The 27,610-nt window shown below is 50.6% G+C and overlaps 1 protein-coding gene across 1 annotated transcript; it reads right to left on the reverse strand.

Annotated features, from left to right (window-relative positions):
- Positions 1-265: 265 nt before the first annotated feature.
- Positions 266-27,610, reverse strand: Tmprss13 (transmembrane serine protease 13). Its single transcript, XM_075967806.1, has 13 exons — positions 27,590-27,610; positions 18,111-18,492; positions 16,966-17,070; positions 14,389-14,511; positions 13,373-13,502; positions 11,135-11,227; positions 10,185-10,228; positions 8,780-8,942; positions 7,803-7,975; positions 3,631-3,729; positions 1,234-1,376; positions 928-1,080; positions 266-292 (listed from the first exon to the last, which is right to left on the reverse strand). The coding sequence occupies exons 1-13, from the start codon at positions 27,608-27,610 to the stop codon at positions 266-268; spliced, it is 1,656 nt and encodes a 551-aa protein (XP_075823921.1).

The raw sequence follows: 27,610 nt of genomic DNA on the forward strand, positions 1-27,610 counted from the left end.
TGCCCAAACTCTTAACTCCAGATTTCCAGCCTGGGATTCTGGGAAGAGCCAAGTTTTCCTGTTTGCTGAAGAACTTGAAACACACACACACACACACAGAAGCACGCATGATACAAGCACACGTACACTACATATGAACTCTCACGGAGGCAGCATACAGTGGTGGAAGGTGAAATGTGCCTGGTGACCACTGGCCCAGGTCCAGCAAACAGCCAGTCCCTTTAGCCAGGATCTTCATAGCAGTCGGCGTTGTACGTGGAATTGGTTAAGATTTCTGGAAGCGTACCTCACTCTGAGGAAGAGACCAGAAAATCAGAGTAAGGGTGGGCATGAAACATAGAAGCCCAAAGACTAGAAAGTCCAGAGCCTACCATTCCCTAGGACTGCATGCCAGCAGGCACATTCTCTGGGAAAAAGGAGTTGCACTCTGGGGCCCATGGCAGGGGTTCTGGTACAGTCTCCCTCTGCATTCTGCATTGTCTTCCCCTGCCCAAAGAATGGGGCGGGGGGTTGGCCATAGCCCCAGCTTTATGGTTATAGACAGGAGACTGGCAAGGAGGCAGGGCCAGTAGATCCTTGTGTCCTGATGGTCACCTTCCTGCCATGGAAGGTAGCCTCCTGGCGCCCTCTAGTGGCCAATTTGTATACCTTTAGTTCTCGCTGGGGGAAGAGAACAATATTGGTGCTGGAGCCAAGCCTAGATTCACCCTTTTAATAACCTTCTGGGCACTGTTCCAAGGGAAAGGAAGGAAGGAAAACAGACATACTGGTCGTGTCCCAAGCCTGACATCTAACCCAGACATCTTGGTCTGGTCCCAAGCCTGACATCTAACCCCGACTTGGACATTCCCAAAGGTCCAGGGCTCAGGTGGCCTCTCTCTAAACACATCCCACCCTCCTCCAGGCTCATCCCTGTGCTGAGCTCACCTCCATCTTGCTATAAATCCAGGGGAGTACTTCTGTCACTTTGGTGTACACACCAGGCTTGTTCCTCTGGCCACAGCCTGTGCCCCAGCTGGTGACACCTGCCAGGTACCAGCGGTTGTTCTGTTCACAGACAAGAGGTCCTCCGCTATCTCCCTGCGAGGAAGAGCCAGAGAGTGAATCAGCCTGGTGCAGAACGGGGGTCAAAACCAGGAAAGAATGGATCTCCGATCCCCATGTCATCCTAGCACTCCTGTGTCTCCCATCTCCAGGGTCCTGAGACCTGAGCCCCACCCACAAGGACCTCACCTGGCAGGAGTCCCTCCCTCCTCGAAGGTCCCCAGCACACATCATCCTCGGGGTAAGGTAACTGTCATAGACTGAGTAGCCATTGCACTTCTTGAAGTCGATGAGGTTGACCTGAACCTCTCGAAGATAGATAGATGTCTTCTCTTCAGTGAGGTGAACGTGGGGAGAGAGGATAAGAAACCAATGAGACCGTGAGAAGCTTCACAGCCATCAGTTGCTCCCTCGGGACCCAGACTCTGAGTCTTCTGGGAGTAGAGAGCACCATGTCTGTGCCCAAACCCACCCCAAGGAGGCCATTAATGGTGGAACACACATTCTCACACCATACACAGCTCACTGAAACAGAGGCTTGTTCCCATGTGAACTCACAAGCCTGTGGGCTACCTGCCTGCAATGGTTTGTACAGACTTGACAGGGCCTCATCACCTACGAAAGAAACCTCAGGGAATGTCTGGGAAGGATTTTCTTGACTAGTTAACTGAGGCAGGGAGACCCTCCCTAAATCTGGGCAGCACCATTTCATGGGCTGAATAAAAACAAGACAGAGAACTGAGTAGCAGTACCAATAAAAGTAATACTAATAATACTACCTAATAGTAGCCTCTCTGCTTCCTGACTACAGACACAGTGTGACCAGCTGCCATGACATCCCTGCCATAGGGATTGTATCCTGGAACTGTGAGCTAATAAACCCTTTCTTCCTTAAGCTATTCTGCCAGGTGTTTTGTGGCAGCCATGGGCAGGGTAATAAACACACTGAGTTGGCACATTCGTTTAAATTCAAAGTACCACCTCATATGCCATTTGTTTCCAGAAGCCTCGAGACTTTAGGGCAGGTCTTGATCTCCCACTTATATGTCTGGACTCATAGGACTGAAGAAATGATTTGCCCACCTCTTTTTAGCTAGTCGGTGAGGTTTCCGCTACAGGGAGCAGGAAATAGTGACCTGACTGGTGAAGGTGGCCTGAATGTAAGGACCAGGCTGGATAGGCCACTGTGTCGTGGACAGTCATCTATAGCTGACCCCAGACAAAGTGCTCAGACTGAATGAGTCCAAGAAAAACTACTCCACCGTTCTCCCTTTGCTGCCCCAGCCAGGCCTAGCGGTGCAGATCTGTAATCTCAATACCCGGAGGCTAAGGCAGGAGGATCAGCTGAAGGCAAGCCTAGGCTGCAAAATGAGCGCAGCCTCAGCTTGGGCAGCCTACTGAGTACAAAGGCCTAGCCATGCCATTCAGTAATAGAGCACTTCTTTTTAACATGAGCAAGAGGCTCTGGGTTCAAGACCCAGTACTGCAAATAAAAAGTCCTTATGTAAACCACAGACACGAAATCCTCTCTCCCAGTCAGTCCAGGGCTCGTTGCTTCTCCTCCATCATAGTCATAGACTCTGCCTTCCTGCTGGATGAGATTATTAAGTTTTCCAGCCACTGTTCATCAACAGCATCCAACCTAGAGGAAAGTACCACTTTCTTGAACTCTCCCCAGCTTCCCACTCCTACAATAAGCTCTTTTAATAGTTTTTTTTAAAAAAATATTCATTTTATGTGTGTGAATTTTCTTGTCTATGCTGCTGTGGGATAATGCTATTGAACACTATAAAAATTTATCACTAGCATTAGCTTAATAAAACACTTATTGGCCAGTAGCCAGTTAGGAAGTATAGATGGGGCAACCAGATTAAAAGAATCCCGGGGAGAGGAAAGGCAGAGAGTCAGTCACCAGCCAAGTGCAGAGGAAGCAAGATAAGAATGCTGCACTGAAAAAAGTCACCAAGCCGCGTGGTTAAACATAGACAAGAATTATGAGTTAATTTAAGTTGTAAGAACTAGCTAATAATAAACCTGAACTAGTAAGTTAAACAGTTTATAATGAATATAAGCCTCTGTGTATTTCTTTGAGACTGAATGACGGGGGACTGGGTGGGACAGAAACTTCTGTCTACATATGTCTATGTTACCTGGTCCCCCTGGAGGCCAGAAGAGAGCCTTGGGTCCCTGGAACTGGAGTTACAGGCTATTGTGAGCCACTATATGGGTGCTGAGAATGAAGCCCAGGTCCTCTGAAAGCGTAGGAAGAACTCTTAACAACTGAGCCATCTCTCCAGTTCTTCTAACAGCCTCTTACTGAAAAGTGTGTTTCCCCTTACTGTCGTGAACAGTAAACCCACGTTGTTCAGCTAGGGGACTTCCTAGCCATCTTGCCTAGAAGGTGTTCTCACACAGACTGTGCCGATAGAATCACAGGTGTCTAGGTTCTATATTAACCACGAGTCTGTACATTCAAACTCTCATCTGAATAGGCCTTCATCAGCATACACATGGCCTACAACAGGCGCACACATACACACAATGTACAAACGTGCACACACACAGCCTTGCATCTCTTCCTCTCACCATCTGTCTCCTTGGTTTTGCCGAAGCCAGTGATCCAGCAGGTCTCATTGAGGCCGAAGGTTTGTCCGTGCATAGGGAGGCAGGCAGGGTGGATGTGAGCTGTAACAAGACATTTAGGTGTCAGTAAAAGAGCAAGGCTGGGGATTTGGGTAGAGGTCGGGGTGAGGCGGAGCAAATGATTTGTAGGAGTGTGTGATCCTTGCTCTCTCCGTAGCTTTGAATCCTCTAAGGTTTTGGACTGACCAGACCTGAAAGTCATTTCAACTGACCCTTGCAGCCCTCAGTGTGCTGCCGGCATTCATGAAGCCATTCTGGCTCCAGTGTCATTGTGTACACTCGACAGACAGCTTTGGTGTATAGCTTTGGGGGCTTGCTGAAGCCAGGCTGGCAAGGGGAGGAAAGTCTCTCCCCAGCAACAGCAGTTCTGGCTAAGGCTCTCCCAGGCCTTTCTCTTAAAGCGTGGAGAATGAAAGTTACGTTTCTGATGTTAGGGCTATGCTGCATGCCACCTGACCCAGGCGGGCACCTGTTGGCTGGCTATCACTTGGGGCTCTCTGTCTGAACAGTCATCCGACATAGGGCAAGTAAACCTTCCGCACAGAAAGAGTACACACCTGAAAGCCAAGACCACAAACCCCTGATAACCAGCTCCCATGCTGGGCACCATCTACCAAGCGTTACCGCCCATCACTCCGCAAGCTCCCTCAGCGTGGGATCCCCTTAGGTGGTCTGTGATACTGACCACTCAGCTCCGAAGCATAGGAGGAAAATACTCGCTGGTAGAATCTTGCAGTATGCTCAGTCATTTGTTAGGGTCACTACTGCATTCTGCACCCATTTCTAGGCCTGACCCAGGCTCAGGGATCCATGAACATTTGAGGAGGGAGGGAGAGGCGAATTTGGGTTGTGATTGTTGGTTTTAGATGCCGGCTTGCAATATCTGGCATCCCTTGGGAAGGGACTCTCAATTGAGGAGTTATCTAGATCAGGTTGGCCTGTGGGCATGTCTGTGGGGGATTATCTTGATGTTAATTGATGGAAGAAGATCCAGCCCGTTGTGATCAGCTCCAGTGCACAGGCTGAGCCCTGGACTGTCTAAGAGAGGAGAAAGCAGCAAGGATGCCTCTGTTCCCTCTCTCTGCTCTTGACTGTGGATGTGATGTGACTAAGCTGCAGGAGCTCCTGCCTTGACTTCCCTGAAAGGATGAACCATAACCTGGAATTGCAAGCCAAATAAAACCTAACACACACACACACACACACACACACACACACCCCGCCCTGTGTACCTTTTGGTCAGGGCCCTTTATCACAGCAACATAAATGAGATTGGAACACATGCTAAATTCTTTCATGAACTGGGTCTTAAACATTAGTATCTATACATTTTGTCTACTACACCAAACATTGGTATCTACACACACACACACACACACACACACACACACACACACACGTAATGAAAATGAAAAGGTAATATCGACCATTAATTTAAAAAATCAAATCATGATTTCCTCTTTATGCTCACTGTTGAAATGTGTCTTAACATGTAACATGGTTGTAAATGTTCTGTAGCTGTAGATTGCTCTTGTTTGGGGGGGAGTTTAAACTATTGAGTTTTCACAGAAAAAAACTGTAATTCAGGAAAATCCTGCCCTGATTTGTAAACCAAAAATCCAATCATATGGTCTAATCATAGGGTTACATAAATCTGAACTGTGGTTCTTAGACTTCAGGTCGGCTTCATGCCCTAGGACGTGTCCACACCAGGAGGGAAACTGGGTTAAACACAGGTAGGTGTTTCAGCCAGGTGGTTTCAGAGTTGTACAAAGTTGAGAATCTCTGTCCAGGTTCATGTTTTGATTGTGCGAGTTGCAGGGGAAAATGCTGCTTGAGCTCCCAGCTTAGGGCCCAAAGCTGAGCCTGGGTGGGTGTGATCCATAGCCCTAGGCTCCATAGCAGAGCCTGGGTGGGTGTGATCCACAGCCTTAGGCTCCAAAGCAGAGCCTGGGTGGGTGTGATCCATAGCCCTAGGCTCCAAAGCAGAGCCTGGGTGGGTGTGGTCATAGCCCTAGGCTCCATAGGAGAGCCTGGGTGGGTGTGGCCATAGAGGCGCAGTTCAGAGACAAGACTGCACATCAGAGTTCTGCCTAGCGCTCTTTCTCCACACGCCATTCTGATGAACTAGCTGCTCTGATGGGTGGCAGAAACTGTTTCCTATGGATGTGCAAGGAAACACCAGTTCATAGACGCAAGGCTTCAGAATGCCTGGACTAATCAGAGCTTCCCAAGGAGAGTACCTGCTTCACTTTCATGAGACTTTTCTTGGGCTTTTCTTACACTCCATTCTTCAGACTCTCTTCTAAGCTTCCTTAACCTGTCTTCACCAATCTCTTTAAAGACTTTAATTTTTAGTTACGTATATATGCGTGTCTATGTATGGCTATGTACACAAGAGTTCAGGTGTCTATGGAGGCCAGCAGAGAGCATCAGGTCCCCTGGAGCTGGAGTTTATGAGCCGCTGGACACAGGGTGCTGGGGCCTTGGGTCCCCCCCCCCCCCCCCCCCGGTAAAGCAGTATCTGTACTTAGCCACCGAGTCTTCCCTCCAGTCCCATCAGTTCGTTAGGAAGTCACCTTAGCTGTCCTCTGCACTGTCCCCAGCCTGCCACGCCTGACTGCCTTCTCCTCTCCTTCTGATTCCCTCACGTGACACCGTGGTCCCTCTCTGGTGGTCTCAGTGCACCTGTTCTAAGTGCCATTGCCGGTGTGGCAGACATATAGGAAGGAGTGAGCACATGAGCGACCGAATGAAAAAAGGCTCCTTTGACCATCAGTGTCCCCAGTGATCTGAGAATATCTGTAGCCTTTCTGTCATGTAGCTTTGCTCCCAAGTTGGATCAGTGAGCCCCTCAAACCTGGGCTCATCTCGTGTTCTCCACCAGAGTCAGGTAGCGAGGACCTTGACTTGGAGTCAGATCCTTCTGGATAGCATCCAGGAGCTACTACTGCCTGTCACTCACACCCTCGGTTAACATCTCTCTCTAAAGCTCTTCTTCCCCATAAGTCAGAAGGAGCCCAGGGGCTCAGCTCTCCTGGGCTGGTGGGGAAGAGTTCACACAGTCATACATATTAAGTATCTCCCAATGTGTTATGGCTGAGATGTAAAATGCCCCTACACAAGCTTCCTACATGATTGAGCACTGGATCCTGGCTGGTGGCTCTGCTTTGGGAGATCATGGAACCTTTAGAAGGTGGTCTTTGCCAGAGGAAGTAGATTGCAGGGATGGACCTAAAGATTCATGTCCCATCCCCACTTCCTGATCTCACTTGGAACAAGCAGATACACACTCCTGCTGCCTTGAAACGACATGCTTTCTCCTGTGCCTCTCCTCCATGGACTGCATCCCTTCCAGCTGTGAACCAAATAAATCCTTCTGACCTTAGAATGTTCCTCCTAGGTGTCCTGTCACAGCCATGCGATGAGTAGCTGATGCATACTGTCTGGCAGCTACTATGTGCATAGTTACTAGCAGTGTGTCAATTCAATCCATTTACATTTATTAAGGCCAGTATACAAGCCCTATCCCTTTGGCCAATTTATAATGTGAGATGTGCCATTTGGGGCACACACATTTCTAAATCTTGGGCCTAAGTCTCCCCAATTCATATTTTCTTTCTTCCTTTCCCTATGTGTTATTCATATGTATATGTGCATGCATGCACACACACATGCACATGCAGACATGTGTAGATGCTGTTGCCCATACAAATGTATGCAGTCAAGGACTAATGTCAAGATGTCTTTCCTCAATCATTTCCACACCTTGTATTTTGAGACAAGTTATCTCATTGAACTAGAAGCTTTGACTGGCATCAAGCCCCTGGGATCCTCTTGTCTCTGCTCCCCAGTGCTGGCATTGCAGGCACATGCCACCATGCCCAGCTTTTTGCTCTAGTTCTGGGGATCTGAACTCAAGTCCTCATTCTTGAGTGGTCAGCACTGTATGCACTGACTCATCTCTAAACCCCCAGTTTTCTGACTTGTAAAACAATACTTCATGTAATCTCTAAGTTTCTTTGGCTTTTGCTACGATGACACCCTGGAGCCTTAAGCTGGGTGAACAGGGGCTGCAAGTGCAGGTGCTGGGAATTGGGGACCCATTCACTCACGTGACAGGGTCAGAGGCTTGGAAAGCCTCACGAGGGCGATGTCATAGTCATCCTGCTTATCGGTGTAGTTGCCATTGATGATGATCTGGGAGATAGAGGCAGCTTCAGGTAGCTGGTGCAGGTTACTGGTGCCTGCATACACCTTCCAACCCTCCAGAACCATCTCCTGGGTCCTACAAGAGCCACAGAGTATGAGGGCTGCAGTTATACACCTGGCACAGTTCACTGGCAAGACCTGCTACACACGGGCAGTCAAAGCAGGAGCACTAGGCTGGAGACAGGGGGATGGATAAAATGACCTCTGAAGGAGTCCTCTCTCTTGTGAAACCTAATAATGGCCTCTCACTCTCCTCAAAATTGTTCTGAACTGGCTGCCCTGAGCCTTAGAGTGGGGGAAACCGAATGAATGAATGAATGAATGAATGAATGAATGAATGACTAACTCCTCTGTGTGTCATGCATTCCCACTACCCCATCTGTATGCCACTAAGGATGGAACCCGGGGAGTGGGACAGATGTCACCAGCCACGGAGATTTAGACAGGACAACGTAATGAAGATTATTTACGCGGGGAGCCAGTTTCCACAAGATCTGTGCTATGGGTCCCCAAAGGCTGCTAGGGACCCTCAGAAGCCAGCTGTGCCACCCTCCAGCTGTCCCTGCCCCTCATGTCCTGAGGCAGCATTCCCAGTCGTCACTCTTGTGCTGTTAGGTCTTCAGCTGTTGCTGCAGGAGGTGGTAACAACAAGCCTGGGCTTCATTTCGTCTGCTCTCTGGGAAAGGGTCTGAAGCTCTTCTGGTCTGCCTTAGGGGCCTCATTTCTCATCCTTAGCTCAAGTTCAAGGCCAAACCTTCACTCACATTTGATCTTCGGGGCAGTAGCTGATCCTGAGGGCTAGGCTTGTACTGAAGTCCTTCCTAGCGGCTCCAAGTCCCCAGGAGCATCTAATCAAAACCCCCTACCCCCAGGCACTTACGCAAAGAAGCAGTGGGCAGCGGTGAGCACCCACTGGGCATCGATGAGTGTGCCCCCACAGATGTGGGTCGTGCGAAAGTGCAGGCTGACTTGCCAAGGCCACTTGCTCTCTGAGGTCACGGCCCCTCCCACGATCCGCCCGGTCATAGCTCGCAGACCACAGTCTGGGGGTAATGGAGAGGACAAAACATGACATGTGCTTCTTTTAGAACCTCTGCTACTCTTCTCGGGCCCAGGGGCAGGCTTGGGCAGTCCTGTCCTGAAGGCCACCCTTTGGTCATACAGTCTAATGTGGCACACCTATTCCCTGTCCAAGCACAAGTACAAAGTGATCTTAACCTTCTGGGGTCATCTAGTTGGGACCATCTATCTTCTTCCCATTCATTTGTTCCTTCATTAACCTGCCAAATGTTTACTTCATACCCAATGCTTTGGCACTGAATCTGGCTTGGTTACGAGGGTGAGTCCCAGGGGTCACCAAGGGCTCAAGAATCAAAAGATGTGGGGGCTGGAGAGATGGCTCAGAGGTTAAGAGCATTGCCTGCTCTTCCAAAGGTCCTGAGTTCAATTCCCAGCAACCACATGGTGGCTCACAACCATCTGTAGTGAGATCTGGTGCCCTCTTCTGGCCAGCAGACATACACACAGACAGAATATTGTATACATAATAAATAAATAAATATTAAAAAAAAGAATCAAAAGATGCTACTATAACCCTGAGGCGGTGAGAATTAGTAGAGCAATCTCTCATTTCAGATGAGGAGAATGAATACATTTCTTACGACGCATATCTGGGTTTGCAAAGGGGGTGACTTGCGCAGGACAAGGAGGGGCAGCCTGATGGGTGTGCTCAGACATGGGGCTTGCAGAGGAGAGAGAGCAGCATGCTGTCTGAGCACAGTACTGGGCCAGCCTGCACCCTGGTTTCACCAAAAACATAGAACTTGTGGAGCTCGTCACCTGCCTGGGTTCTGATCTTAGGTGAGGGACATTGGGTAGTAGTGGCAGTTGCCCTGTAGGGCTCTCAATGTCAGTAACTACAGCCATATCTGTACAGAGAGGCGTGGTACCCTCCATGAACAAGCACGAGTGTTGACACAAAGCTCCCAGCTAGCCCACACCCGCTGTCCTCCCTCAGTTCTCAGCCCTTACCAAAAGTCCAGGGGACTCATATGACTCCCTTGGAATGACAGAGATGTCAGGGCTGGACTTCCCAAGGTCAGAAGGACCAGGAGGGAAATATTACTGAGGCACCGCAATTCTTAGACTCTCTGGCCCTGAAGCAGACTCACTGGCCTGGATCCCAAGAGCAACCATCTCCCCTAGAAAGGTTCCATCCCTTTGCCCTAGAAAGCCCCCTCACTCCCATCCTCAAAGGCCACACTCCAAGAAGAAAAACAGCTTACGGGAACACTGGAGGGAGACATACTGCTGGGAGGGACACTCAGACCTGCAGCACGGGACACAAAATGTGAGAAAGGGATCAATAGCTGCTTCCTTTTCCAGACTGGCGCCTGCTCAGATCCTGTCCCATTTCCAAGGAAGCTACCTTTAACAAAGGAGGTGGGGACTCAGACCCTCCCTCCCCCAGTGAGTGATTCTCCTTATAGTGCTTTCTCCAGGAATATGGATGCGAGGAAGCTATCTCTATCATCATCTCCTTGCCCTCCCAGCTTTCCCTTGGTGAACCACACATATAGTCTAGTTCCATGTTCTTTGAGCCCCAGAGAGCCTCCACGGTCCCAAACTCTTTCTACAGCTAAGCAGACCCTAATGTTCCTCTTCTATAGCTTCCTGCTCCTCAATGTAGCACGCAGGGGGCCTAGCCCAAAACAGGCACCGAGGGACCATTTCTCAACTGGAGGCTTGTTTCTTCTCTCACCCTCACATTAGGTAAGCAATCCATGGAAGACTTCCATCTTTAGGGGAAGGGGGGTGACTGGGATGAAGAGGAACTGCTGTGTACAAAGATGACAGGAGGGGCCGAAGCTTCGCAGATGGACCTCCTGGGCCCAGGCCACTTGTGCCTGTCAGTCCCCTGCTCCTGTCCCCAGTGATGCATCTTTCCATTCTAACACCACCAGGTGGAGCCTTGTGGACTAGATCTCTGTGGCCCCATGGTTTCTTAGTCATCTTTTAGATCCGGTAAACTGTTTGAGATTAGGAGGCAGGGGCCTCTGACCTTGGAGTGATCTCAGCCCCAGATCTCAGATAAGATCTTTGAAGTCCTAGGTGTCCACAGCATTTTGCAATGAAGCCCGGGAGTCTGGGTTCCAGGAGAGCATGAGAGAGGGGCTCCCTGACACTAAGCACGGCCCCACCTCAGCCCTCTGCATGGTCGGTTGTTACACTGCACCTGTACAGGCTCTCCTGGATGGTGGAGTTGTATTTGGACAGGAGAAAGCTGCTGGTGACGTCCCTGTGGGCCACCGCGGATGTTCTGTAAGCACTGCAAAGAAGAGGGAGGGAGAATGAGTACCTGCAGTCAGCTGACCCTAAGCCCTCCAGCAGCATCAGAGCCCTAGGCCTGGCAGACAGAGGCAGGACAGAATGGCCCGTGTGGTGGCCACGCCTGCACAACGTTCAAAGCCTGGTTCTGCCACATGCTCCGCCGCTCCCTGGCGCCAGCCCTACAGCTAGCCCAATAGCTCTCCAGTATGGTGTAGGTCTGGCCACAGCACCAGCTCCTGGTTAGAAAGGCACGTTCGTGGCTCCACCTCAAACGGACCGAAACCACTCTGAGGGGCACCCAGCCACCTATGTCTTAACAGCTCCAGGCAGTCTGGTGCATTCTTGACTGTGAGAACACCCAGCTAGCCCTTTATATCAGGACTGGCTGGCTTTTACATCAACTTGACACAACCTAGGGTCATCTAGGAAGGAAAAAAAAATCTTAATTGAGGAAATGCCTCCATAGGACTGGCCTGTAGGCAATTCTGTAGGGTATTTTCTTCCTTAATGACCTGGGAGGGCCCAGCTCACTAAGAGTGGTACCATTCCTGGGCAGGTGTACTAAGTTGTGTAAAAAGTCAAGCTGAGCAAGCTGAGCAAGCCGATAGCTCACTCACGGTCACCCGGAGAGTGATCAGTATATTTGATAGTGACTCTCAGAACAGCTTGCCGCTGAATTATTGTGGGCATTTGCTAAGAAAGTTCTAAGTCCTTATTCTAGAGATTCAGATGTGAGGTCCATTTTCACAAGCACCCCGGTGATTGCAGTATGTTCTACTCTGCCTGGAACTTACGTACATTTCTAGAACATTCTATATCCTTTCGTGAACTGGGCCTGAGAATATGCCCCATTCCTCTACCCAAGCACAGTTAAGAATCTTCTCCATTGTGTCCCAACAGAGCCCCCCACATACCCTTGGTGTGGGACTGCTGGGATAACCCTTTCACACATCACACTAGAGGGTCTGATTTTGTTCTTTCATGCCTACGAGTCCCATAATTTCCTAGAAGCTCTGTGGATGCTAGTTGCATAGATGGCAATCAAAGAGAATGCTGAGGACTTTCCGCTTGTACGAGATCACATGAACAAAGACAGCTAGGACTTAAGCCTGGAATAGTCAGTCCCTCCTTTATGCACCAGGACTCTGAGACTGAGGTAGTGGCAGAGAACACGCTCCGAGTCCTAGCTCCAACCGTATCTTTCTAGGTGTTTCTTCTAGGGGAGCTCACAATCTCGCACTCACCCATTCAACCCTAAACCACTCAGCTGAAGAACTCAGAGAAAGGACTGAGGATGATCTCAGCTGGGAAAGTGCTCGTCACAAAAGCGCGAAGGCCTACGTAAAGGCAGGTACTGTGAAGTTCACTGTGAAGTACAGACAGGCCAATCCCCGGGGCTTGATGGCCAGCCAGAATAGCTTGCCTCACAAGCTTCTGGCTGATAAGAGACCCTCTCTCAAAAAATAAGGTGACTGACTCCTGAGAAACACCCGAGGCTGACCCTCTGGCCTACATACATACATACATACTTGTGCAACCACACACACACATACAAGTCAGACCACGATGGTGAATCTTGGAGGTGCCTATCTGGCCTTCAGGTGAGAGGAGCCTTCAGGTAGGAAGGCTCCCAACACTGGTTCCTTAGTGTAAACGTTTAAAGCCGAAGCCTCACCAGACTGGCCAAACGGCACCTGTCCTATTCTGCTTCTCATTCGGTGAGCTTCATAAATAAGCCACAACTGCTGCGGTTCAATGCGCGCTGAAAGTTTTGCATGTCCGAGCTCTTAGTGCCCAGTGTAAGAAATGAGATCTGTACAAACACACCCTCCTCACAGAGCCATCCCAGAACCACTCAGTTGGTGATGGCCCAGAAGGTGTTTTCACAAAAAGAGCCCTCGGGAGAACAATGCAATCACAGCTTCCCCAAATCACAATGGGGAAAAGGCGGTGTCCTAGGGTGTCCTGGCTTGATGGGATCAGCAAGGGTCTTTCAGAGCCTCTTTCCTTCTCCCTTCTTCCCTCCCCTCCTTACTCTTTCTCTTTTCCTCCTCCTCCCTCTCCTCTCTTCCGTCCTCTTCCTTTAGTTTTTGAGGCAGGTTCTCTCTGTCCAGCTCTTGCCGGACTCTAATTCCACGCTTACCTGTTAAAACCCAGCTGCTGGCAGGTCCTGTCAGAGTCGCTGTCACTCCAGCTGCTGCTGCAGACAGGGAGCCACTCGCCAGAGGACCCAGAGTAGACCTTCAGCAGAGACCTGTCCCAGTCGAACCTGACTGCAGGACAGAGAAGGGCAGAGCAGGGTCTCAGCACCCAGGAAACACCAGGCTCTTGGGAACAAGTTGTGGGAGGCTCTGAGAGAGGTGTGGGAAGGCTGGGCTGGCCAAGCAGTGATGTCTGGAGGCCCAAGGCCTTCATAAGCACAGAGTTAAGGCCAAGGGCTGTGGCTGGGCAGCGGTTCATCCATCAGGACTCAGGAGGCCGTTGTTGGGAGACAGACAAGCATCTCACCCTTAGAAGGCAATGACATGCTCAAAAGAGAATATGACAAGGAGCACGGCATTGATGACCCGAGTGTGTGCTCGTGGGACAGCCTTGCTCATGGATAGGTGCAGTTATGGGCAAAGGTGTGTGCATCAATAAATGGAGAAGAGAAAGGATAGGACAGCCAAACCCTCAGCAAGGGTGTGTGAGACCACGCAAGCACAACCACAGAGGGCTAGAGCCCAACAGGTCTTTGTGCTTGGCTAGGACTTGAAGAAACCAAAGGGGTCGCAAGTCTGAACATAGAAATTGGGCTCAAAGCACCTTCAGCCTGTTCTCTAGTCAGATTTCCTGTTTTTCTCTGTCTGACAGAGTTTACGTCACTGTCACCAATCTCATTCAGCCCGTTCATTTTAAAAGTTAGCATCAGAAGCTTTAAGATGCAGGTAATACATCCATGTCATATAATGTTCAAAATCAAGTTCAAATCTTTGTCTGCTGTGACTCAAACCAAGATCTTCTAATTCTCTGTCCATTGCCTTTGCCCGAGCTACTACATTTTATATTGTGTGCAGTCCCCAGAGTGTACAAACAGGTGCCTACACATGCACACACACACACATGCACGCACACACGCATGCATGCACATGCATGCTTCCCCCTGCTCAGCCTTCTTACCACAGCCCAGCTCGTCAGTTTTCATTTTGCAGTCTGCTACTCCATCACAGCGAACAGCGTGGTTGGAACAGCTCTCTACCGGTTCTTTGTGTTTGATCCCTGTGTGGCCTCGCCAGAAGTAGACTGAAAAAACAGAACAATCGACAAAGCAGACAGCTGGTCATTACCAGCAACTGAGGGGCAGCACGCTCAGCAGCCCAAGGCCCTGGGGATTCTCAGACACCGACCTGCAATCCCTCTTGGACTCTGGGGCTCTCGTCCCCCATCTGTATGGAGAGAAAGGCTGCTCAGGAGTGTTCTAGAAAGCTCCCACAATCAGAGCAGCCCCAGACAGACTTGAACAGCCAGCTACCCAGAGAAGGAAAGGAAGAGACCAAGAGAAATAACCAGAGATGGCCATGAATCGTACTTTGGAAGCTTCCTTGCCCTATGTGTTAGAAAGGACAGTAGTCAGAGGAACTTTCTCCTTCAGTATCCCAGAGTTCCCTACTGGAACCCCTCTGGCAACTCCTCTTCTCTGTGCTACATACACACAAACATACAGAGAGAAGGGGGAGGAAGGAAGAGAGAGAGAGAGAGCACACCGCTACCTGGCCTGTCTTCTTACCAGACGGCAGTTTCTAAGTTTGCATCCTCCTCCCTCACCCCTAAACGTGTGTGTCTCTTGTATTTGGCCCTTGCTTCCCTGCCTCTCTTTATGCCTTTCTGTGTTTTCTTATTCCACAAGCAACATTTGGTTCCTTTCCAAATGTGCAAGGAAGCTTCTCACAACTTCTTGGGAACCAGTTCCAAGTATTCCTCTGCCTCTAAGCCTGATTTATCACTCTACTGCCCAAGAGAGCTCTCTATGCAGCTCCCCACCCCCCAGGCCTGTCATCTAATGTCAAATCCCAGTCTCTGCATCTCCTCAGCTCTGACCCCATGTTGTCCCCCCAGCTCCACCATGGTTGTGGTCACTCAGGAGAAGGCCCCCTGCTGAGGCAGTCTCTTCCCAGTGCAGACCCACAGCGTCCTATTCCCTCAGGGCTGTATGCTCTCCTCTCAGCGGCTTTCTCTCCTCCTCCCACACCCCAGATGCTGAAGCTCTAAGGAGTCTTGGGCGTCCCTCTCAGGGCTTGGGAAATTGCACAGCCTAGGACCCCTGGGAAGTGTTTTGAAAGGAGTGATGATGGGAGAAGAACCAGGAGGCCGGGCTTGACTATAGATCATACTACCTCTCTGGCTCCATGAAGGAGCGGTGGGGACTTGGGGAAATGCTGTAGAACCAGATTAGAGTGTTAAGGCTACTCGGTGAGCTTGCCCTTGAGTGCCTCATGTCCCTCCATGGGTCATTCCCATTGTTCTCAGAAGCAATGCACTCTACTGGCAAAGCGAGAGGAGCAGATACAAGGTACCAGCTCAAGGCGACCTGGAAGCCATTATATGACCACACCACAGGGTCAGCAGGTGGGAAACAGACTCGAAATGGCAACTAACTTGCTGACATCATACGGCTCATGAGGAACACAGGCGGGATACTGGAGCAGGAATGTGTGGTTGCAAAGCTATGCTCTAACAGCATGCTACCCTCTTCCCCTAACAGCCGCGCCACTGGAAGTATCCATGCACCCATCCGTCTCTCTGTGTACCATCTCATGCTGCCTCTTCCACAGAATCCTCAGTCTATGGTTAAAGCTTTCCTGCCTCGTGTAACTAAACAGATGGGCTCCAGGCTCCCGATATGCATCTCCTCGTTGGGTGGATGCATTCCTCCCCTCCACCCAATGCAGACCTCGACCACTTGCCCCCATACGCACACACACCTCTGACCTTCAAGAGAGGCACCTCTGCTCTCACACTTTCTAGGTCCTCACTAGGAATTGCATGCACCCTACCCGGCGCCACTCTCTCTTGTTCCTGACAGTCACACTGAGGTCACTTAGCCTGATTTACTTTTAGCTCTGTTCCTCAGGAGTGGATGACCCTTCCTGGGACAGAATAGCATGAGATGCGCTCATCCTTGCTCCCTCCTAGGCTCCCCCTTTTGGGCTGGCTTCTAATTGATTGCTGATCAAGGAGCTTAGGGCATGTTCTGAGTACCTTTTTCCAAAGGACAACATGAAGTGCCTGGATCCCAGACAGCACACCTTGACCCCTTGACCTTCGGAGGCTTTTCCGTTATTTTAATGGCATGTTGGTTTTCATAGACAGCTATATGTTTTCATAGTGAGATTTTACGCCAAAAGTTGTACACTTCCCTTATATAGTTCTCCTGGTCCAGGTAAAGTGGAATCTTATGAAGTATGGGCTGAATTGAATGATTAATGATGAACTGGATCCCATTTAATGTTACTGAAACGCAGCCCAATAGAGTTCGTGCAATTGTTCCGGTGAATCCTCAGAATTCAGCTGCAATGATGGGCCCTAACCCAGAATCCCATGGTACTCCACACTCTTAGCCCAGTCGTCTCAAAGAACCCATAATCCAAGGTCCTTATGCAGATATGAGTCCCTCAGTTAGTCCCTGCGGAATGGCTCCATGAGCCCATTTCATTCTGAGATGACCCAAACCCACCCTGCCCCCTCTGTTCAACTCACAGAGAAGAATGAGTGAGATCACCAGGCTGATGAGAAGGATGATACACCCGATGAGCGGCAGCTGTCTCTGGGTCTCCTGCCAGGAGAACTTGGACGAGCTGGGACCTAAGAACAGGGTGGCAGGAAAGGAAAACTGCTGGGGAGGAGTCCAGCATGGTGGAAGACAGAGAAGGAAGCAAAATTGGCCCCTGTGGATCTTGCTAGGACCCTTGCGCCTTGCAAAGTATCTTCACCCCTACCTACCCATCTCCATCTCTCTTATGCAGCCCCTCCCCTTGGCGAGGCACTGTGCGTGTGTCCTGCTATTTGATCTTCACGGCATCCCATAAGCTGAGTCTTATTAGGTCCATTTCTTTAGATGGGGAAACTGGCGCTCATTGAAATGCAATTAGTTACCCAAAGTCGCTAAGCTAGTGACGATTTGGTCAGAGGTTCCAATGCAGTGTCTCTTTTCAGAATCCATCCCACCAAAGTGCCTCTCCTACCCTGGACAGGGACAAGCGAGGATGGGCCCTAAACCTTGAGTGTTTCTTCACAGTCAAATAGCAGCCAGGCTTGCGTAAATGGGTGTAAGGCAAGGAGGTCAGGCAGAGAGCAGTCTCCTGAGGGGAAGAGCCAAGGCTGGAGGCCCACCGGGCTCTTTGACCTTCCAGCAACTGAACTGCTGAACCTCCATCCCCCCTCACCGCCTCCCTGCCATACACAAACATACACACAAACATACACGCACCACACAAGTTTAGAAGCTTGGAGAGTGTCAGAGTTCCTCTCATTCTTCTTCCACATAGAAACAGACACTGATCATGACCTTACACTACTGCAGACCCTAGCTTCCCCGGCACACACGCAGATCAGCCCCTCCTCGAGCCAGGAGACCTTGCTCTTGGGATCAGAGCTCTCCGATAGGCAGAGCAGTCTTCAATGTTACAGCTTCCTAGCTCCTGGCTTTGGGATCCCCCTCCTTTTGTCTAATTTTCCACTGTCTAAGGCTCTCATGTTATGGTCCCTGTCTACCCCATGTCCCACTCTGGCTGCCTCCCGTGTCATTATCCCAGGGTCATGAGGAGCAGAGTGATTTCTGAGAGCATCCCTCTGCCCAAAGACACTGCCCTGGTTCTCTGCCCTCCCTGCGATGTCCCCCTTACCTGGGCTCTCCCCGGTGGCCCTGGTGGCTGCTGCTGACCTGGCAGGAGATGCCCGGATGGGGACAGCCCCCAATGGTGTTGCTCTAACAAGGTACACTCTCGTTGGGGAGGATGTCGTGGAGGCTGACCTGGCCGACGATGACCTGGTAGGTGATACCCCAACTGGAGACGACCTTGCTGGAGAAGCCTGAGGAGGAGAAGCCCGGGATGGAGATGCCCAGACTGGAGATGTCCTTGCTGGAGAAGCCTGAGGTGGTGTCCTTGCTGGAGAAGCCTGAGGAGGTGTCCTTGCTGGAGAAGCCTGAGGAGGTGTCCTTGCTGGAGAAGCCTGAGGAGGTGTCCTTGCTGGAGAAGCCTGAGGTGGTGTCCTTGCTGGAGAAGCCTGAGGAGGTGTCCTTGCTGGAGAAGCCTGAGGAGGTGTCCTTGCTGGAGAAGCCTGAGGAGGTGTCCTTGCTGGAGAAACATCCTGCAAATAGAATGAAGGACATCCCTGTGTCTGCTCCCAGCCAGTCCATTCCAGATATGGGCCCTACTGAATGGGAGGTGAACACTCTGGGGCAAGTGGCAGGGGTCAGAGAAAGGCCTGTGCTTGAACATACTCAACACAAGTCCTGAGCAGAGCAGTCCAGAGTTCTCCTCTTGAGAACATCTGACACAAGCTGGGATCATTGTCACTACTGAGTAGACACCGCAAATATAATTTTCAAGTCCTCTCCTCCAGGATTCAGAGGTGATTGGATTGGCCACATCTTCACTTTACTGGGGCCCGTGTGCTGTGTTCAAGGAAGATTTTGACCACACTCAAGGCAGGACCCAGAGAGTCTCCCGTAGAGAGCTGCTGGGGTCCATCCATGGACAGGGGTAGTTACACATGAGTGCTGAGTGCCCTTATCCCAGCTGGCAGCACGGGATGTATCTGACTGTGTTTAGGGACATTCAGGCTCCTGCTTCTGCTGCCCCAGCTGTTCCAACACCAAGGTCACCCTCTTACCGTTGCTGTCTAGATAATAGATTTCCAAAATAAGCTGACTTTTTTGGCCCCTACAAGGAGGATGGGAACAAAAAAGGCAGAACTAGAGAAGACATACTTGTTTCTACGGGTGCCGAGAGGTGAACCCAGGACACTGTGTATGGCAGACAAATGCTCCATTGCTGAGCTACACTCCTTGCCCAAACTCGGCTTTGGGTATACTAGGCAACTACTCTGCCCCTGAGAAACGCCCTCGGCTGAGAATGCACTTGACGACAGAGTCAGGCAGCCCTGGGGCCCAATCCTGGGCCCGTCCTTGCAAAGCAGAAGGACTGGAACGAGCCCGAGTCACTTAAAGCTTTCTGTTCATCTGGGAAATAGTCTGGCACTAATCGGGGGAGTCCTCGCCGGGGTCCAGGATGCAGAAGTCACCTGGTAAATAACGGTTTCTTCTCCCCCTTGTCTCTCCATGCAGAGGGTCAAGAGAACCGAGATTCAGTGGCCATGGAGATCAGGTGAGTGAGGGGAGAAAAGAGTGTTGGGAAAAAGCCAGACTGTGGTCCTTTATTTAGAGGGACAGGCCTCAGTGATGTGATGTCCTGAGCCAACTTCCCAGCAGTGGTGGCCTGAACCTTGGCTCCTGGCAGGGGCCTGTGTGACAGCACCTCCACTGGTGCCCGTCCTTGCAAACCCGCTCCACTCTTCCCCACCCACCACTGGGGAACTTCCTATGGTTAGATATAACAAAGCACACTTTAGAATCTACAATGAACTTTCACGTCTGTATCCTTGTGGGGTTCTCAACTCATCCTGAGAGTGGCTTCATCTAGAAGATAATTTTCTAAAGTTGGATTACCAAAACCACAGAGTCAGGATCCCACCGGGGGCTCCTTACTTCCGTCTTCATGCATGAAAAACTGTTGGTGCCATTTTCTGAACACTGACACCGGGCCCTCTGAGCATTTGAAGCCTGACCAAAGAATTGGTGTCTGGGGCCTTATAAGGCAGGAGTTCCACTGGGGGCTGAGGCGGAGCCCAGGGATTTCTTGGTAGGATCTTGACCTTGTGGTACTTTTTGTTGTGAACTATGGTTGCCTCCCTGTCCCCATTCCCCCTGCCCTCCAGGCCTGATTGGAGTCTTGTGACCCAGGACTGCAGCCACTAGGGTTACATGACTATGCCCGAATTCAGCCTCGTGATATGAGCAAGCGACTTCACGCCTTTCCACGCCAGCTTCCTTATCTACAAGGTGGGGGTAATCACCTGGCTTCGTATCCCAATAGTCATAGATGTGACATGCAAAGCACTTGTCCATAGTAAGGGCTGGGATGACTCTGGCTGTTGACAGTTGGGTCTGCCTAATGTTTGAGAATGCTTGGCTCGAGATTCATCTGCTTGAGCAGGGCTGCACCCATTCCCTGCTAGGACAAGAGCCAGCCAGAGCTTGTTTGACTTGCATAAACAGGGTTAATCTCATCTCCTTCCCCATACAACCGGGAATCTATGTGAACAAGCCTGGGCTATACACGAGGGTCAAGCTATAATGAAGGTAACAGCCCATGAGTACCTTACTTGGTCCCATGTCAAGCTCCTACTCGCTTTTTGTAGTTGGCAGTGTTGGCTCCACTTTACAGATATTGGAACTGAGGGCTGGTAATAGCGCTTGCTGCCAGTCCTGAAACCAGAGTTCGATTCCTGTCACTCGCATGGCAGGAGAGAAATGACTGTTGCAAGTTATCTTCTGGCCTTCTTGTGAGTGTACCACACACAACACACATGTAAAAAATTAATAATGAAAAGGTGATCAATTTTCAAATTTCTAGGTCGAGTAAGGAAGAGGGCTTGTGTTCTCAACAGACCAACTTGTAACCAACGATGTCACAGATGATCAGAGCAGTCTCCCTCGTGTCTCCTGGGCTCACCATCTGTAGAGTTTCACGCATACTGTCCAGTCTGCTTCTCCCAAGGGGCTGGTAAGCAAACTGGTCAGAATGGCCATCTCTGCTCTCCTTCTCTGGTTTTGTTTGTTTACCCAGTTGCTTGTCTGTTTGTTGAGATGGGGGGGGGGTCTCATGTAGCTCAGGCTAGTCTTGAATTCCTGGTGTAGCCAGAGATGATCTTGAACTTCTGATCTACCTACAGGTATGTGCCATCACACCCAGTTTGGGCAAAGGTGAAGATCAAATCCAGGGCTTTGCACATCCTAGGTTTGCACTCTGCCTGCCTAGCCACAGCTACGGATCAGTCATCCACACTCTATCCAGGGGAGCTGGGACTCGGGAAATAGCCCCAGCTTCCCAGTTAAAGGAACGCCCATTATTCTGAGTCCCCAGACAAGGACCCTAGCTGTCTCCAACTGAGCTTGACCCTGTGATCTTGGCACCTCACCACAAAGGGCTTGAGGGGAGGGGGTTAAGAAGGTCCGGGGCAAGGAATACAGGGAAATTAGGGGAGGGGAGATTTGTGAAGTTGGAGTAAGCGAGAGTGAGAACGGAGAAGAAACTGGTGATGGAACAGGAAGGTGAGACTTTGATAGAAGCTAGAGGAGGTACTGCTGGAAAGCGGGTAGGGAGCCCTGGGTCAGAGGGCACTCAGCTCCAGCCTTGACAGACTCAGCCCTGTGTTATCAGGGCTGGGGTGGGGGGACTGGGTAGTGTAGGGCCTCTCAGACCTATGCAGGAGCACAGACTTAGAACCCCAAAATCTGGATGAGAATGACACTTGGAGGACTGTGAGTCCCAGGAGGGTGTCAAAATGGAAGGACAGCCCTAAGACAAGAAGACGGGAGTCGCTGAACTTTGACCCAGACTTCACAGGTCATTAGGAAGCACCCTCATCCTCAGAGCCATGAGAAGAATTCCAGAGCCCACAGCCTCCCTCTGTACCCATTTCTTGTCCTGCCACTCCACCCTTCTGGAAGTGCTTCCTGATGTCTAACCTACTACAGCATTAACTCATTTCCTCCCCCTCCATCCTCGGAAAGCAATGGCAGAGATGTCACCCTCCCCTATGGAGGCTTGACTTCGCCCTGACAACAGATGGGGCCCCAGAAAGGGAGGCTGCTTCTTGCCCAAGGTCCTTAGGTACTAAGGTAGAACCAGGGGACCAGAACTCAGGCCTCCCAATCCCAGCCTTTGCCAGTGAGCACAGCTTCCCGGAAAAGAACTTGTGATGGAGTCCTTGCAGGGCCCTGCCCTGTGCACAGCCTCCTACAGACCAGAGGCCGTTCAAGCTGCATGGACAGGTGTTGATGACCGAGTTAGCACCTGGGTAACTCGGGACATTTCCTACCACTACCATTAATTCCTTCTGACCCCACCCCACGGTCTCAAAGGTCATCCTTTTTCATAACAATCAGGCGTCAAACATGCTGCACGCTGTCACCTCTGATGCTCCTGGCTTTGCCTGAGGAGCTTCGGGGAACCTGTTCACAGTTTGTTGGGCTGTCTAGAGGTCCTGGTGCGTCACTGGAGACCAAGAGGGCAGGAAGGACATATACCATGAAGGAAGGCAGAAAGCTGGACATGGCTGTGTGTGGCTGTGGGGACACGGAGACTCCGACCTTTGGAGCTCACCAGCCACAGACTAACAGAGTCAGTACACTTCCAGTTGAAGGAGAGACCTTGTCTCAAGGCAATAAGGAGGATGTCAGTAAAGGAAGCCAGTAGTCACCCTGCTCTGACTGCCACACGCTCATACACCTGTGCACTCACATGCACGCACCACACACATGAGCGCATGCATGTAGGTGAGCATGCATGTGTGTACGCTCACGCATACACACACATGCATACACACACACGCATACACACACACATGCACTCACATATGTATATTTTTTCCCAAGTCCCATATAGCAGAACAGGAGCTAAAGCACCCCCTCCAAGCCCCCATTTCTAGTCCTGTCTCCCTTCTACCTCAGCTCCCAGGATGGATTCCTCACCCCCAGGTGAATGGGGCATTCTTTTGTTCTCTTAGGTGGTGGGGCTAGTTAACAGCTGAGTGTGTCTTGATTGACCTCCCCTGAGTTTCCTGTAGGTTAATCAGATAGCTAGCGATTGCTGCAGGCTGAGCTCCCTGGCTCCTCAGCCCCACTCGCCCCATGAGAAGAGCCCCACACAGGCTTTTCTGCTGGACCCAGAAAATGTGCAGTGGCCTCAGCAGAGACAGACCATCAGCCTCGCCTCAGACAGGCCTGTGGGGGCTCCCTTCCAGGGCCACTCCCTCATAGAGCCGTCAAGGGATGGAAGGACCCTGAAACCCCACTAATTGCAGCTCTCTTTCTAAGATGGTGGCCAAGGTCCAGAGAGGCTCTGACGACCCCAAGAGGCCATGTGAAGGCACTGGTAGGGCCACAGGTCATCTGGTCCCTTCCTTGGGTTGCTGCTATCTAATGCTGTACGCGCCATTGCCTTCTTCCTGCACCTCCAGTGAGCAGGCCCAGACTTGGGCTCTGGGGCACCCCTCTTTACCAGTGACCCTGAGTTTTAGGGGCTGTCAAAGGAAGAGGCGCATGAGCTAGACCATGGTCAGAGCCCAGCACTCTGGAGTCCTAGTCCTTACTGGAAACTTATTTTTTTTTTCTGTTGTTGTGTTTTCAATATAGCCCAGGATGGCCTGGAACTCCCAATCCTCTGCCTTTCAAGAGCGGGAATGATAGGTACGCTTCCCCTGTCTAGTCCAGGAACTGCCTTTGATAAGGCCTAGAAGGTCCTGACTACTGGAGTGAGGACCGTAGACCAGACTGGTCCAGCGCAAAGTCAGGCTTCACGGTGCCCCTTGGGGCATGGCTCTCCCCCACACTCCTCCTCTAGAGAACCCCACAGACACAAGCCCCCTCAGAAGGCAGGATGTCCTCCATTGCCTCTTCCCAAACACAGGACCAGCTTTCCCAGGCATATGCATGCAATATGAGCTCAGGGACCCCGTCAGCCTGACCAGCAAACCCTGTGTGAAGTACAAGAGCTTGCTTCAAGCCTAGGCAGCGCGTCCCTGCAGGCTCTTGGCTCCTTAATGCCTAAAATGAAGGGATTGGCAGCTGTTTCCCAGAGACTTCCATAACATTAAGGTCTCATAGAGTTACCATGGAGCTCGGTCATGGGCCCTCATGGTAGGGCTTGAGCCCTTCCCCAAGCCAGACAGAAATTCACATTTTTTCCTGCAGTGACCTCTACCCAGTATTTCATTTGAATAGAAGGGGCAACTGCTGCAAGAACGTGAAAATGACTGCCTTGGGCGAGCACCCCGGTCTTTCAGATTAGAATGCCTCTTGGCACATGAAAGAGACCGAAAGGAGGAACCATGAGATCATACCTCACTCTTCACTTGATGGATCATTCATTCGTTCATTCATTCATTCATTCATTCACTCATTCATCCGTGCATTCATTCATTCATTTCATTCATTCATCCATCTGTTCATTTACCAATGACTTTAAAGAACATGGTGTGTGAACCCAGGGAGATGGCTCAGGGGTACAGTACTTGTCATGAAGGTGTGAAGATCTGAGTTCAAATCCCCAGAACCCATGTAAAGTCGAACATGGCAGTGCACATCTGCAATCCCAGTGCTCCTGTGGTGAGATGGAAGGCAGAGACAGGATTCCTCTAAGGCAATGGGCCAGCTAGCCTGAAGTATGTATGCAACAGTGAAAACCAGAGAGTCCATCTCAAGAAAGGGCCAACTCTCAAGGATGTCCTCTGACTGCCACACAAGCCCTGGAGAGAAAGAGGTACAGAGAGATAGAGACACACAGAGAGAAAGAATGTATATGACACCCATACATCATATAAATACATAAAGATTAAAAATAAAAACAAAACACTGAGTGCTCAAAATGTTGCCAAGCAAATGGTATTGTCTGCCTCTGTTTCCTTGCTAAGCCTCTCCTGTCTACACACAAAGGTAGTGATGTACGGAACTAGGGCCTAGTGGGTACTTTGGTCTGTCTCCAGCAGAGAAGCCTCCACCCATGAGTGCCAAGACCTTCGCTTGGAGGACAAGCTGATGTCCTGTTGTGTTTTCCCACCTGTCCACCTGCCAGGGTACGGTCCACCCCCATTGTTGCTAGACAGGAGGAAGCTGTGTTGCCAAAACAAGACACTTAAGCTAAGTGGCCACTGTTACATCAGCCAGCCTTCCCGCCCAATGCTGAACCTGGAGCCCAGTGTTCACTCCCACATAGTCACACCAAGTCACAGGGGACAAGACAGAATGAGACTCGGTGGGGTGTGCCAGGTGCATGCTGATCAGCACCAGTGACAGCACAAAACAGGTGTTCCAGAGAGGGATGTGGCCCTACAGGACAAAGGCAAGCTGTTGGCAGTGCCTCCAGGTTGCAGCAGTGGGATGTCAAGGGGTCCTGAGAGTACTGGTCCTCCATCTTGGGAACATGGCCAGCCTCCTGGGAAGGGTATATGTCTTGGCTCAATCTGGGCCTCATATATAGCCAGCAGCACTGCAGGAAGTCTTCCTTAGAAGGCACTCAGCTCCTCCAAGCATTGAAAAACATGACCCACTTGGCAAACGCACAAGAATAGCACGTACACCCAGTAGGACATGCTTGCAATCCCACTGCATCATTCCAGCAACTTCCAGTGGAAGCAGAAAGAGATCTTCGGGACCATTAGTTCAGCCTTTCTCTTCATCAGGAGAGGAGACTGGGGTATGGAGAGAAGAGTCTGTCCCAGTTTAGAGGGGCCAACACTAGACTCCAGATGGAGATGGAGATGAAAAAGCTACATGTCATGACTGTGTCTGCAGCTGTGGTAGACCAGATGTCATTCAAAAGGAGCCTGACTATACAGAAGACTTCTGGGAGTCCTTGAGACAGGTGCTCCATTTTACAGGTGAAGACACCAAGGGACAGGAAGCTGAAGTGAATGTGTTCTGTCACTTCTGCCCACCATAATGAGTGGTTCTTTCTTGGGTTATTTTGCAACCTCAGTCTTGCTATGTAGCCCAGGAAGGCCTGGGACTAATTCTTTATCCTTCTGCCTCAACCTCCAGCATAGTGGGGATAGCAGACGGGTACCACCCAATTCATCCAGCTCTGCTTTCCATTAGAATACGGAGCAGCAGCATTGCCTTCTCCACCCCTTCCTATGAGCCTCCTGAAGGTCAGCACATGCTGCAGGAGCACCAGCAACTGAAGCCCACTGACCACCACTGGAACTCAGTATGTAGACCAGACTGGCCTGAACTCACAAAGACCCACCTGTTTCTGCCTCCCTATTGCTGGGATTAAAGACATGCACCACCACACCTAGCTGCTCCATCTGCTCTTATTTAACTTAAAAAATCCTATGAAACAAGATAGGGGACAACTATAGGCTCCTTGCTCCTTGCTCCTGAGGTAAGTTCCTCAGCTGGACATCACCTCTGAAACCCAGCTCAGGAGGAGGGGTAAGCTCTCTGCTTGTGCCCAGCTCAAACTCACCACCTTTTAGACAACTCAGGCCCCTTCTTTGAATCTGGGGACTAGTAAATTTCCAAGGAGGGCAATCTATGACTGTGGCCGAGGGGTCCCATGCCTCCTACAATACATCATTCTTCCCTGTATGGCCCCTTTCTGCTGAGCTTAAAGACATGAGCCAAAAGGACCAGAGGGGAGAAAGACCAAGGGAGGCAGCCGAGGAAAGGAAGAATCTAGAGGGGTCTGGGAAAGGAGGAGAAAAAGACAGAACCCTCAGCAGACACATACCCAGGATCAGAATGGACCACAAGCTGACCGCAGCCTGGAACAGAGGATGGGTTGAACGTCCTCAAACCCAGGGCTTGTTAATCCTTCCCAGAGTCTCAGATCTCACAATATCAATGAAGTGCAAAAGGGTGGACAGGAACAGAAAACAGGAGCCAAGGGAAAGTTAAGGAGAAAGTGGCACATCGAACAAAGCTTCAGGGATACCTGATGTACACACATGACTTGCTTTTCACACAGGACACCCCCACTGCTCTCTATCACCCCTAAAAAGCAGCAGAAGAAAGAAGCATGAGTTGTAGCAGAGGATACTATGGTGAGACATAAGTAAGAACTTTCCATGTGCATTAAGTCCCCTAGTAAGTGACCAAGAGTAGATAAAAACCTCCTTGAAAATCTTAAATGTAGATAGAAAAGTCATATTTTTTTCTGGGAAGGTTTAGGAGGTTCTTGGTTCTCAAACTAGCAAAAAAATAACTTAGATTAAATCAGATTCTCAACCAGCCAAGTTGACCATGTAACAGCAGCGATGTCCTTGCCAGGCACAGACCAAGTCCTGTCCAGGCCTCAGCCACACAGTCCTGGGGTGCCTAGTGACCAGACCCCCTTTTTTATGGTTTTCTCCTCCTAGGGCTCCTTCTAGGGATGAAGATAAAAGGAGGTTGAGATCTCCGGGTCCCAGGCAGCGTCCAGTTAGAAGAGGCATTCTATTGTCCCTAAACCCAGGGCAGGCCTTGGCAGTGCCCCGCCTGTCTCCAGCCTGTCCCTGTTCAAGTCTGGAAGAGCCTGGGAGATGTTGGCGTACTCACCCGGTGGCTGCCTCTGTCCAT

Source organism: Microtus pennsylvanicus, chromosome 3 (genome assembly GCF_037038515.1).
Source record: "Microtus pennsylvanicus isolate mMicPen1 chromosome 3, mMicPen1.hap1, whole genome shotgun sequence".
NCBI classification, from domain to species: Eukaryota; Metazoa; Chordata; class Mammalia; order Rodentia; family Cricetidae; genus Microtus; species Microtus pennsylvanicus.